The 12,949-nt window shown below is 45.0% G+C and overlaps 1 protein-coding gene across 4 annotated transcripts in view; it reads left to right on the top strand.

Annotated features, from left to right (window-relative positions):
- Positions 1–12,949, top strand: part of nalcn (sodium leak channel, non-selective) — a 296,924-nt gene that overhangs the window by 130,139 nt on the left and 153,836 nt on the right. For 3 of the 4 annotated variants that reach the window (XM_087987922.1, XM_043691273.2, XM_043691274.2), the window contains exon 15: positions 5,936–6,010. The exons of the other annotated variant lie outside the window; for it this stretch is intronic. In XM_087987922.1, the coding sequence (XP_087844048.1) occupies positions 5,936–6,010 (75 nt within the window). The remainder of the gene's footprint in view (positions 1–5,935; positions 6,011–12,949) is intronic. 4 annotated transcript variants of the gene reach the window in all.

The following is a 12,949-nucleotide window of genomic DNA, read 5'->3' on the forward strand; positions in this document are numbered from 1 at the left end:
CTTAATTTAGTATATATTAGGGAGCATGGGGCCCTGGAGTGCCAATGGAAGATTGTTTTAACTGTGATAGTTTACAATGGGTGCAGTAAACATTGAAAGCCCTTTATTCGATTTGGTTCAGGATAATTAAGGATTGATTTTAGCTTGGAAATCTCAGAGATTGAGAGCTTTGAGAGGAATTAGTAAAAAAATCTGACTGGGGTCAGAAGCAAATATAATTTCTCTCCAAGAAATGGGTGTCAAATGGCTCAGGGAAAACAACCACACTAGATGTAGTGATTAGGACAAGAAGAGCCAGGTGGATCTTGTTGAGTATGAGATCCCTGATTTGGGCTGTTAACCTGAGCAAATCAGGAAGCTCTGGCTGACAGATGTAAACTGGAGTCTCCCGCAGGGAGTGGAGTGCATTATTTCCCCCTCCAACTCTATTTTGATTTAGTCCCTGCCCTCCCCTTCACTGTTTGATCACACAGCATTGCCCTTTGATGTGAAGGGCACTGCTTGTCACTGGCCACTCGGGTGTTTTCCTTTCTTCCTGGTGGTGGAAATTGAATAAAGATTCGTACACCTTGTGTCTCTCACTGTGTCTCTCACCTGCGCGCACACACACAACGTGAGTGCTGGGGAAAAATAAGCACTACTGCAGTGAGGCGGTAGTGTGGGGTTAAAAAACAGATAAAGAAGTGTCAGAGGTTCTGCTAAAAAAAGAAAAAAAAAGAAAAAATAAATAAACTGGAGTCTCAGAGAGTCTTCTCACTCCAGGATCTGGCTCGGAGCTAGCTGGTCAAAGCCCATGTCCTGTGCTTGTGTAAATAAAGGGTGACTTGCTGGCTGCATACCACTGCATACCATTGTGTAGTTATTTCAGTGGTGGCGAGAGCAAACAATGTGCTCCTGACAAAAATTCACTCACAGCAATCATTTTTGATTCTGGGTAAGCATTTCTGGCCTCATGCCTTTATTTGGGAAGCTATACTTGTTTGATCCTGCTGTCAAAGACTGTGCCAAAGTGTGTGGAAAGAATATATTTTTTCCCTGGACAAATTACGCTGGGGCCAGAGGAAAGCAACAAGTAATTCACCTGACAGCTTGTCGACCTGCAACGATTTGAGTTATTAGGAGCCTTACTTTCCCTGAGGCACCAGATACTAAAACCTTTCAAGTGTTGACAGATTTAGTCAAGGAATGCTACCTCCCCAAGCCTCCTCTAATTCTGAGACACTATTGGTTTTATTCTGCAGTCTGAAAATGAGGGGAATCCATATCATTTCTTTTTGACGCAATTAGGACAACTGGCAGAGGCATGTGATTTTGGGTTAACCCTGAATGAGATGCTGAGAGGCCATTTGGTGTGTGGGATTAAAGATGTAACCATGCAAAAACACCTGAGGCAAAGGAGGAATGTCTCCTGAGGTGCTCCAGTTGCGTGAGACAGGCTCTGGTCCAGTACCCGCCACCTATGTCCTCGTCAGAGTCAAAGGAACCAGACTTGGGGTGAAATGTCCCAGGGCAAGCTACAAGAAAACAAACAGGCCAACATCCCTGGACTTGAGGAGAAGGGATGTAGTCAGGAGTGTGGTTCTGGAAATGCACAGCAGGTCAGGCAGCATCCGAGGAGCAGGAAAATCGATGTTCCAGACAAAAGCCCTTCATCAGGAATGAGACTAGGAGACTGGGTGGAGAGATAAATGGGAGGGGGATGGGGCTGGGGAGAGGGTAGCTGAGAGTGAAATAGGTGGATGGGAGTGGGGGTAAAGGTTATAGGTCAGGGGTTGGAGCGAATAGGTGGGAAAGAAGATGGACAGATGGGACAGGTCATGCGGACAGTACTGAGCTGGAAGGTTGGAACTGGGGTAAGGTGGGGGGGAGGGGAAGTGAAGAAACTGGTGAAATCCACATTAGTGCCATGTGGTTGGAAGGTCCCGAAGCGGAAGATGAGATCTTCTTCCTCCAGGCATTGGCCGGTAAGGGAGTGGTGATGGAGGAGGCCCTGGACCTACATGTCCTCAGCTGATTGGGAGGGGGAGTTGAAGTGTTCAGGGGTGTTGGGGTTGTTTGGTGTGAGTGTCCTGGAGATGTTCTCTAAAGCTCTCTGCAAGTAGGCGTCCTATATCCCCAATATAGAGGAGACTGCATTGGGAACAATGGATACTGTAAGTGACATGTGGAAGTGCAGGTGAAACTTTGATGGGTGTGGAAGGCTCCTTTGGGGCCTTGGACGGAGGTGAGGGGGGAGCTGTGGGCGCAAGTTTTGCATTTCCTGTGGCAGCAGCGGAAGGTGCCAGGACAGGAGGATGGGTTATTAGGGGGAGGGATGTAATGATTGGAATGATGTTAGCCAGGTGAATCTTGTTGAGTATGAAAACACTGATTGGTGTTGTTAACCTAAACCAATCAGCAAGTCTTGACTAACATATAAATGGGAACCTTGCCAGGCCCTCTTCCGCGGTTACGTTAGAGCCCGGGTGTCCTTGGAGAAGGAGCACGCGGTGTCGACCAACACCCTGGAGTTGTTCAGGGAGAGGTGGGCGCCGCAGGGAGTGGAGTGCATCATTTCTCCCTCCAACTCTATTTTGATTTAGTCCCTACCCTCCCCTTCACTGTTTTGATCACACAGCACTGCCCTTTGATGTGAAGGGCAGTGTTTGTCACTGGCCACCCAGGTGTTTTCCTATCTTCCTGGTGGTGGAAATTGAATAAAGATTCGTGCACCTTGTGTCTCTCACTGTGTCTCACACCTGCACACACACAAAAAAAAATTTTTAAAAATGGGAACCTAGGTGGTAGTGTGGGGGTTAAATTAAGAAAAAGAAAAGAAAATAAATAGGATGGTAAAGGCACTGCTTGTCATTGGCCACTCAGGTGTTTCTTTTCTGCCTGGTGGTGGAAGCTGAATAAAGATTTGTAAAAAAAAAATAAATGGGAACCTCAGACAGTCTCCTTATTGTAGGGACTGGCTCTGAGCTGGCTGGTCAGAGTCCATGGACTGTGGTCATGTAAGGAGGAGAAAGTGAGGACTGGAGATCAGAGCTGAAAATGTGTTGCTGGAAAAGCACAGCAGGTCAGGCAGCATCCAAGGAACAGGAGAATTGACGTTTCGGGCATGAGCCCTTCTTCAGGAATGGTCATATAAGTAAAGGGTGACAGGATAGTGGCCTCTGTGCGGTTATTTCACTAGAAAAGTTTAGTTTGTGCAACTTCCAAATCAGGAGTATTTGGTTAGAAATCTTCAGGTTATTTGAAGCTGAGAAAAGCTAAGCTCAGTTTTGTAAGTATTCAGCTAAGATGAGTTCACAGGAAAGAATTGGGAAGAATCAGTTAAACATGGACCAGATTCTGAAATACAAGACCTTCCACCCAAACACAAACACAAACAAGAGATAGTGCATTAGGACCCTGTTCAAAAGGGCTACAACACACTTCAGCACTCCCAACCTGCTAAGGAAAGAACACCCTCTACAAAGGATGGATGTTCCCACCACTACTTCTGCAGATGCCTAACAGACAAACAGCTTGACGAGGACATGCCATGACCTAACTCTCTAGCCCCACTACCTTATATAAAACACATCTTGGAACTGACAGCCAGACTTCTCTGACCACTCAGATTCATGACAGGCCATAAACCGACAGCCATGCTCAGGCAACAACTCACCAGGATGAAAGACCCTATACCCATCATGTGGAAGGAAAACATAGTTTACAAGATTCCATACAAAGACTGCAGGAAACACTATATAGGACAAACAGACAGACAACTAGCAATCCACATCCACGAACACCAACGAGCCACTAAACGCCATAACGATAGTTCCTTGAAAGTGGAGTCGCAGGTAGCTAGGATAGTGAAGAAGGCGTTTGATATGCTTTCCTTTATTGGTCAGAGCACCAAGTATGGGAGTTAGGAGGTCATGTTGTGGCTGGACAGGACATTAGTTAGGCCACATTTGGAGTATTGTGTGCAATTCTAGTCTCCTTCCTATCTGAAAGATGTTGTGAAACTTGAAAGGGTTCAGAAAAGATTGACAACGATGTTGCCAGGGTTGGAGGGTTTGAGCTATAGGGAGAGGCTGAATAGGCTGGGGCTGTTTTCCCTAGAGCTTCGGAGGCTGAGGGATGACCTTGTAGAGCTTTATAAAATTATGAGGTACATGGATAGGATAAATAGACAAGGTCTTTTCCCTGGGTTGGGGGGAGTTCAGAATTATAGGGCATAGATTTAGGGTGAGTGGGGAAAGATATAAAAGGGACCTAAGGGAAAATGTTTTCACACAGAGAGTGGAACATGTATGGAATGAGCTGCAGAGGAAGTGGTGGAGGCTAGTACAATTAACATGTTGATGGATAGATGAATAGGAAGAGTTTGGAGGGACATGGACTAAATGCTGACAAATGGGACTAAACTAATTCAGGATATCTGTTTGGCATGGATAACTTGGGCCAAAGGGTCTCTTTCCATGCTGTACATCTCTATAACTCTATGACCAGCTGTCCTTAGTAGCCATACACATAGATGACAAGGACCACAAATTCGACCACAACACAACAATAATAGGACAAGTCAAACAGAGGACAGCCAAAGAGTTTCTAGAGGCATGGCACTCATCTATAGGCTCCATCAATAAACTCATTGACCTGGACCCAATATACCAATCACTGCAATGAACAACCAGAAGCTGCAGGAACAGAACCAAATAAATTCCAGAAGACACAGTCCAGCAGCACTTCACAGGAGGCTCCAAGGCCCTGAAGATACTACCCAGGCGGGGACGAAACATCTACAAATCAACTTTCCAACTTAGCAAACACATCCAAACTGTGAGAATCAATTAACAATTTGATGTACAGGAGTAATTTATCTGGATTTGAGTCTCTGGAACATTGTGTTGGAAAATTGTGATGAGATCTTTCAAACTGTGTTCTGTAGTGAGATAGCTTGGTTTGTTTTTATTTTGTTCTCATGTTTTGTGCAATAAACTTCTGTTTTGTTGTTAATGGAACTCTTCAACTTTGTGTGACTGCATTTCAGTGAATGACCACCATGTTATCTAAAACCAAACAACATGATCTATCAGGTCAGATTTCATTCTGGGATCTCCTTGGTAATACCATCAATTGGGATTATAAAAATGCATACATCAATCTAAATTAATTTTGCATTTCCTTTGTCAGATATAAGTAGAAATTTGTTCTGTGTTTTTATAGCATCTTTAACGTGTTCCAGGGTGCTTTGCAGAGGTGATTATCAAACAGAATATAAACACTGAACCAGAGAAGACAATAATAAGAAAGGGGTCTAAAAGGTGGATCAAAAAGGAAAGCTTTAGAGGGACTTCACCAACAAATAAAACATGCTTTCCTTTCTGGGGAGTGCAAAATCAAAGGCTGTAAATTTAAGTAATCACTAATAAAACCATGAGGAAATTCAGAGGAAACCTCTTTACCCAGAAAGTGGTAAGAATGTAAAACCCAGTACCACAGGAAATATCGAGGCTAATATTATGGATGCATTAAAAGGAAGCTAGCTAAATACGAGAAAGGAAAGAAGGATATCTGGAAAGTGTAATATGAAGGCTGGTGGGAGAGAATTCATATGGAACAAAATCACCAGCATAGATCAGGAGGGCCGAATGTTCCATTTCACTGCTGTGAAATTCAATATAATACTGTGTTTGTGTGTCGAATTTTATGTAAATTTCCTGTACAAGAAATGATTTTGTAAATTGAAAATGCAACTGCTTGTTCATTTTGATACTTTTCCACCAGGTGTATTCTGCCTTTGGCCCACTATTTGTTTGCCATGAGATGCATCTGTTTTAAATGCTTTAAGAATTCAGAATTTTTAAAGCTGTATTTCTTTTTCCTGCTACTGAGCCACAAAACTTTATCACATGAGGAAACTTTCTTCTGAGAAGTGTTTCTAATCACCCTGCAGATTCTGCTGAGTCTATTTGTTGCTGTTATTCTGGACAATCTGGAGTTGGATGAAGATCTGAAGAAACTGAAACAGGTAAAACAAATTAACACATGGAGCCATCTTACTTGTCTGAATGTTTTTCACCTTGCAGGTGAGCGCACATTATATCTAGGGATATTCTAACTGTTTTGTTCAACCTTCGTTGGTCAGTGCATTCAGGATGGGCGGCACGGTGGCACAGTGGTTAGCACTGCTGTCTCACAGTGCCAGAGACCCGGGTTCAATTCCCGACTCAGGCGACTGACTGTGTGGAGTTTGCACGTTCTCCCCGTGTCTGCGTGGGTTTCCTCCGGGTGCTCCGGTTTCCTCCCACAATCCAAAGATGTGCGGGTCAGGTGAATTGGCCATGCTAAATTGCCCGTAGTGTTAGGTTAAAGGGGTAAATGTAGGGGTATGGGTGGGTTGCGCTTCAGCGGGTCGGTGTGGACTTGTTGGGCCGAAGGGCCTGTTTCCACACTGTAAGTAATCTAATCTAATTTAAAAAGTCATGTTGTGGCAGGACGTTGATGAGGCCACTATTGGAATACCATATGCAATTCTGGACTCCCTACTATAGGAAGAATGTTGTTAAAATTGAAAGAGTTCAGAAAAAATTTGCAAGGATGTTGCTGGGTTTGGAGTGTTGTGGGGAAAATCACCAGTCTTGGAGTCAGAATCAGGATCCAACGACCTAGTTTATTGTACTAAGAAACCGGAGCTCTGGGGAGAGAAAGAGAGAGAGAAGAGATGTTTGTCAGCATGGCTGTTAACCAAGAGCTTCCTCTCACCCTTGGAGCACATGTCATGATATTTTATACATTTTGTGGTACAATAGTTCAAGTATTGTAGACTTTGTTTGTACAGCATGGTTTGTTTACAGAAAACATTACAAAATCATTGTCAGTTTCAGTGGTCGTGATTGTTCTTCCTGAGAAGGAAGATTGTTTTCCATTACTGCAGACCTGAAGTATCGACACTTGTTGACAAGCAGTCTCAGGTAGTTAACATTTCTATTGAAGGTGGTGGCTGGAGGTCCACGCCCCCCCAACAACCCACCCTCCCATCCTGGCACCTTCACCTGCCACCGCAGGAATTGCAAAACCTGTGCCCACACCTCCCCCCCTCACTTCCATCCAAGGCCCCAAAGGGGCCTTCCACATCCATCAAAGTTCTACCTGCACATCCACCAATGTCATTTATTGTATCCGTTGCTCCCGATGCGGCCTCCTCTATGTTGGGGAGACTGGACGTCTCCTAGCAGAGCACTTTAGGGAACATCTCTGGACACCCACACCAATCAACCACACCGCCCTGTGGCCCAACATTTCAACTTCCCCTCCCACTCTGCCGAGACACCTCATCTTCCGCCTCAGAACACTTCAACCCCAGGGCATCAATGTGGACTTCACCAGTTTCCTCATTTCCCCTTTCCCCACCTCACTCCAGTTCCAAACTTCCAGCTCAGCACTGTCCCCATGACTTGTCCTACCTGCCTATCTTCCTTTCCACCTATCCACTCCACCCTCCTCTCTGACCTATCGCCTTCATCCCCACCCCCATTCACCCATTGTACTCTATGCTACTTTCTCCCCAGCCCCACCCTCCTCTCATTTATCTCTCCACCCTCCAGGCGCTCTGCCTCTATTCCTGATGAAGGGCTTTTGCCCAAAACGTCGATTTTCCCGCTCCTCGGATGCTGCCCGAACTGCTGTGCTTTTCAGCACCACTCTAATCCAGAATCTGGTTTCCAGCATCTGCAGTCATTGTTTTTACCTCAAACACTTCGGTGGGCAGTAGACATTATTGATGTGTATTCTGTCCCCCACTCACCTTAAACTACTCATCTATGCTCTGAATCGATTGTGCTGGTATGCTCTTAGCCTCAGGCAGTATCTGTATATGCTTTGCTGTAATTTTCCATGTAATGGCTCAGTGGCCAGCTTGTGCACTAAATGACCCGTATCAACATGCCCCGTGTCAACTCCCACTTCACTCCACCCTTTGTGGTCAAGGAGGTGACTTCAGAGATCTCCCACAGAGCACCCAACTCACACGTAGAGGTAGCCTTTTCTAAGGTCTCCCCATCCTGTGGGGTGTCAAGGAGTGCAAGTTTCATTGGGGAGTCTTCCCTGGTGATACTTGCTTCTGGCAAGTCAGTAGCACCTTACAGCAAAGCTTTAAACACCCAAGGCCGAGGCAGAATACCAGTATGAGTGAAATAAGGAGAACACTCCTGTGTGCCAAATAGGGTCCCTAGGATTTGCCTATCAGCCGTTCTCGCCAGCTTTCTCCTCCTGTGGCTCCTTGTCTGAAGTAATCAAGCTGGTCCCGAATGTTTTTGATCGCTTGTGTAAACTTGTAAGATTTGTCAATGACATGGGTTATACACTGTCACCAGTGATTGAACATACTCCCCTTTACTGGGCTAACTGATAATCCTCTGTGTAACATGTCTGCTGTGTGTAAAGTTTGAGTTCACCTCCTTGCACCTCCTGCTCTGCTGAGGGAGCAGTTGGACCCTGCTGTACAGTTTTGTAGGAGGGGAGAGAGTCAGTCTCCCTTTCCTCCTGTACTTTATCTATTCTTTGCTCTAGCTCCTTTATCCTATCCTCCAGCTCCTCAATTCATTCTTGGCCTTTTCTCCACCTGCTAGTGGAGGCACCTATTTGTTCAATTAGGCCTGTTAATTGCTACATGAACATTACCCCTATCTTTTTAGTTTTAATTCATTTTTGTTTGTCAATCCAATTGCGCTGCTGTACTAATGTCTTGGATGGGTCCCAACCCCCTTTCTTCATCTGTTCTGTCAATGCTAGTCTGTCTGTCTTCTTTTTCTCAATAAGGGAACCTGCAGTATCCCCTTTAAAATCCTGATCTGCCAATTTGCAGATTGTGTACCCCTGGATACCACGAACAGTAAAGTGTCCTTAATCAGTGGGACTTCTCTACCCCCTGGCCATGAATACTGTTCCAGCACTGTCCGTATGGCGGTAGCAGCCTCCTAGCAAGGTGTGCTCTCTACCAGTGGGACTTCAGTACCCTCCCGACCACCACTACTAGTCGGTACCTGCCAGTTGCCTGGGAATGTCAGTTCAATAGGGTGCGCTCTCTACCGGGACTCCTCTACCCTCCCTGCCACCTCTACAGTTCCAACACTGCCCGATAGGCACAGAAACCTACCTCTAGCCCGGTGTGCTCTGTACTGGGGATCTTTTTACCCTGCCGGCCACCGGAAGCTTAAAAAGGGTTGTTCAGCTACAGACTGACAGGGTATCACGGTCACTAAGTGTCCATGCTTCCACCTCGGTACCGTGCTGCTCCACTGGAATTTGGCTCTTGGTCAGAGTGATCAGCTCCTTTTCCTCACCACTTCAATTTAAAACACAATAATAGACAGCACCCAACTTTCGACTAGGGTCTAACTGGACTCTGCATTGCTTGCCCCCACGGAGTCCAATGTTACCCGACTTTGTCACTTGTGCTCAACAACACTTAATGCCCTTGGCACCTCAATTCCCATTTCAATTCCCAACCATCCCGGGAGGACCCCCCACCCCCTCCCCCGCCCCCAACAACCGGTTTATGGCGGGGCTTTTGAGGCAGGCACTACCTTGTCCTCTGGTCATTTCAGGACAAGCAACTGGTTATTACACCAGTTAGTACACTTTCCCACTGACGCTCCACAGGCATGCACTATTGCACAAGTTACACGTTATAATGGTATACCCCTCTAAACTAAGTCTTTGGCACGGCCTGACTCTTCCCATTTACAGTTTCAAAGTATCTCTTACCCCGGCTCACCAATCGTGGCCTTTAACCAGAGTCATAGAGATGTACAGCATGGAAACAGACCCTTCGGTCCAACCCGTCCATGCCGACCAGATATCCTCAACCCAATCTAGTCCCACCTGCCAGCACCCGACCCATATCCCTCCAAACCCTTCCTATGCAAAGCATCAGGAAGAAGAGATCCTGCCGATTACGGCAATTGTTGTGGGGAAAATCACCAGTCACTGAGTCAGAATCGGGATCCAATGACAGAGTTTATTGTACAAAGAAACCAGAGCTCCAGGGAGAGAGAGTAGTTTGTCAGCACAGCGGTCAGCTGCAAGCCTCTTCTCACTCTCGGAGCACGTCATGATATTTTGTACATTTTGTGGTACAATAGTTTTCAAGTATCTAGACTTTATTTGTACCGTATGTTTTGTTTACAAAAGACATTACAAGATCATTGTTATTTTCAGTGGTCGTGATTGTTCTTCCTGAGAAGGAAGATCGTTTTCCATTATTGAAGATCTGAAGTATTAACACTTGTATACAAGTAGTCTCAGGTAGTTAACATTTCAATTGAAGGTGGTGGCTGGACTCAGACACTTTGGCAGCAGTAGACATCACTGATGTGTATTCTCTTCTCCACCCGCCTTAAACTAATCATCTATGCTCTGTCTCTATTGTGCTGGTATCCCGTTAGCCTCAGGCAGTATCTGTGTATGCTTTGCTGTATTTTTCCATGTAATGGCCCAGCGGCCATCTTGTGTGCTAAGTGACCAATTTATGGCTCAGCGGCCATCTTGTATCTGTGTGCCCCATGTCGGCATGCCCCATGTCAACTCTCACTTCAGGAGGGTTTGAACTACAAGGAGAGGCTGAGTAGGCTGGAGCTATTTTCCCTGGAGTGTCAGAGGCTGAGGGGTGGCATGGTGGCTCAGTGGTTAGCAATGCTGCCACACTGCACCAGGGTCCCAGTTTCAATTCCAGCCTTGGGCGACTGTCTGTGCGGAGTTTGCACATTCTCCCCATGTTTGCGTGGGTTTCCTCCGGGTACTTTGCTTTCCTCCCACAGTCCAAAGATGTGCAGGTCAGGTGAATTATCCATGCTAAATTGCCCAGTGTTAGCTGCATTATCCAGAGGGAAATGGGTCTGGGTGGGTTGCTCTTCAGAGAGTCAATGTGGACTTGTTGGGCTGAAGGGCCTGTTTCCACACTGTGGGGAATCTAATCAAAATTTTATAGAGGTTTACAAAATCATGAGGGGCATGGATAATGGTGAGTAGCCAAGGTCTTTTTTTCCCAGGTTAGATTAGTCCACAACTAGAGGGCATAGGTTTAAAGTGAGAAGGGAAATATTTTTTTAAAAAAAGGGAGAATGGCAGAGCAGTCTTGATGAGCTGAATAGCCTAATTTCTGCTACCATGTCTGTAAGTTAGCTCACTGAGCTGGAATGTTTGTTTTCAGATGTTTTGTCACCATACTAGGTAACATCATCAGTAAGAGACTCTGGTGATATGTCCCACCTCTCTATTTATAGGTCTTGGTTTTTTTAAGGTGGGTGATATCATTTCCATTTTTTTTTCCAAGGCAAGGTAGATAGGATCTAATTTGATGTGTTTATTAATAGAGTTCTGGTTAGACTGCCATACCTCTAAGAATTCTCATGCATGTCTTTATTTCGCTTATCCTAGGGTGGGTGTGTTGTCCCAGTCAAAGTGGTGTCCTTCTTTGTCTCTATGTATAGAAACTAATGATAGTGGGTCATGTCTTTTGGTGGTGAATTGATGTGGATGTATCTGATGGCACACAAATCCTGGGACAGCTGAAACAAAGACACGCACAAGAATTCTTAGAGGCATGGCATTCTAACCAGCATTCGATCAATAAACACATCGACTCAGATCCTATCTACCTTCCCTTGGAAAAGAAGAACCGGAAATGACGTCACCTACCTTAAGAAACCAAGATCTATAAATAGAGAGGTGGGACACACCACCAGCGCATCACCAGAGTCTCTCACTGATGATGTTACTTAGTATGGCGACGAAAGGCTGAAAACAAACCTTCCAGCTCAGCGACTTACATACTTATCATCAACATGAGCTACAAATCTCAAAAATCTGCTTCTATGTCTTATGGTCTTATTGGAAGCAGTGTATTTTTTTGCACGGGACACTAAAACTGAGTTCCCTGTTCCTAGTTTGGATGGATTTAGTAAGTACCAAGGCACTAATTCAAAGCAGAGCTGGGAAATCATCCCTACTATCCTGAACTCATATTCAATCCTACATTAATAAAAATGACCTGGTCATTCTCCTATTGTTATGCATGGAATCTTGCAGTGTGTGTAATGGATCCTATTGTGCTTCCTGCATTATGGGGATGTAATGGTGGCTCAGTGGTTAGCGCTGCTGCCTCAGAGCACTGGGGACCTGGTTTGATCCCAACCTTGGGTGACTGCCTGTGTGGAGTTTGCACATTCTCCCTGAGTCTATATAGATTCCCTCTGGGTGCTTTGGTTTTCTCCCACAGTTCAAAGATGTGCAAGTTATGTAGATTGGCCATGTTAAATTTCCCATTGTGTCCAGGGTTGTACAGATTAGGATTAGGCATGGGCAATGTTGGGTTACAGGATGTGTGGGTGGGAAGCTCTTCAGACGGTCAGTGTGGACTGGTTGAGTCTCATTACCTGCTTCCACACTATTGGGATTCTATTCTATGATAAGTGACCATGCTCCAAAAGTACTTCATTAACTATAAAGCACTTCATGAATGCACAATTTTATTCCTTTTTATCTTTTTAAAACCTCGAAATTATATTGTTGCAAACAATAAAAATTTCTGCATAAGCAAATAGCTGGCTCAGATCTGAGCAGACTATGTCTTCATGAAACATCAGTCAAGCTATGGAGGAGCTCCCTTATTTCTTTTGTGCAAATTGTACAGTGAGAGCTTTAATATCCCTTGATAAAGGTGAATGGAATTTCAATTTAAAAAATAACTCACATTTGTGCGTAGTATTTTACATGACCTTGGAACGTCCCAAAGCTCTTTGTAACCAATGTATCACCCTTGGTACGTATCCAAGTGGATCTTGCTGCCAGAATAGTTAAGCTGACCTGAAATTTAAAATAAAAACTTTATCTCCAGACGGAGGGACATCCATTAGTAAAGCTATCATTTGACATTACTGCTTGAAACTGTGCCAGAACTGGATGGAAA

This window comes from Chiloscyllium plagiosum, unplaced genomic scaffold, assembly GCF_037043375.1.
Source record: "Chiloscyllium plagiosum isolate Xiang-an unplaced genomic scaffold, Cpla_swu_hap1 HiC_scaffold_6, whole genome shotgun sequence".
NCBI classification, from domain to species: domain Eukaryota; kingdom Metazoa; phylum Chordata; class Chondrichthyes; order Orectolobiformes; family Hemiscylliidae; genus Chiloscyllium; species Chiloscyllium plagiosum.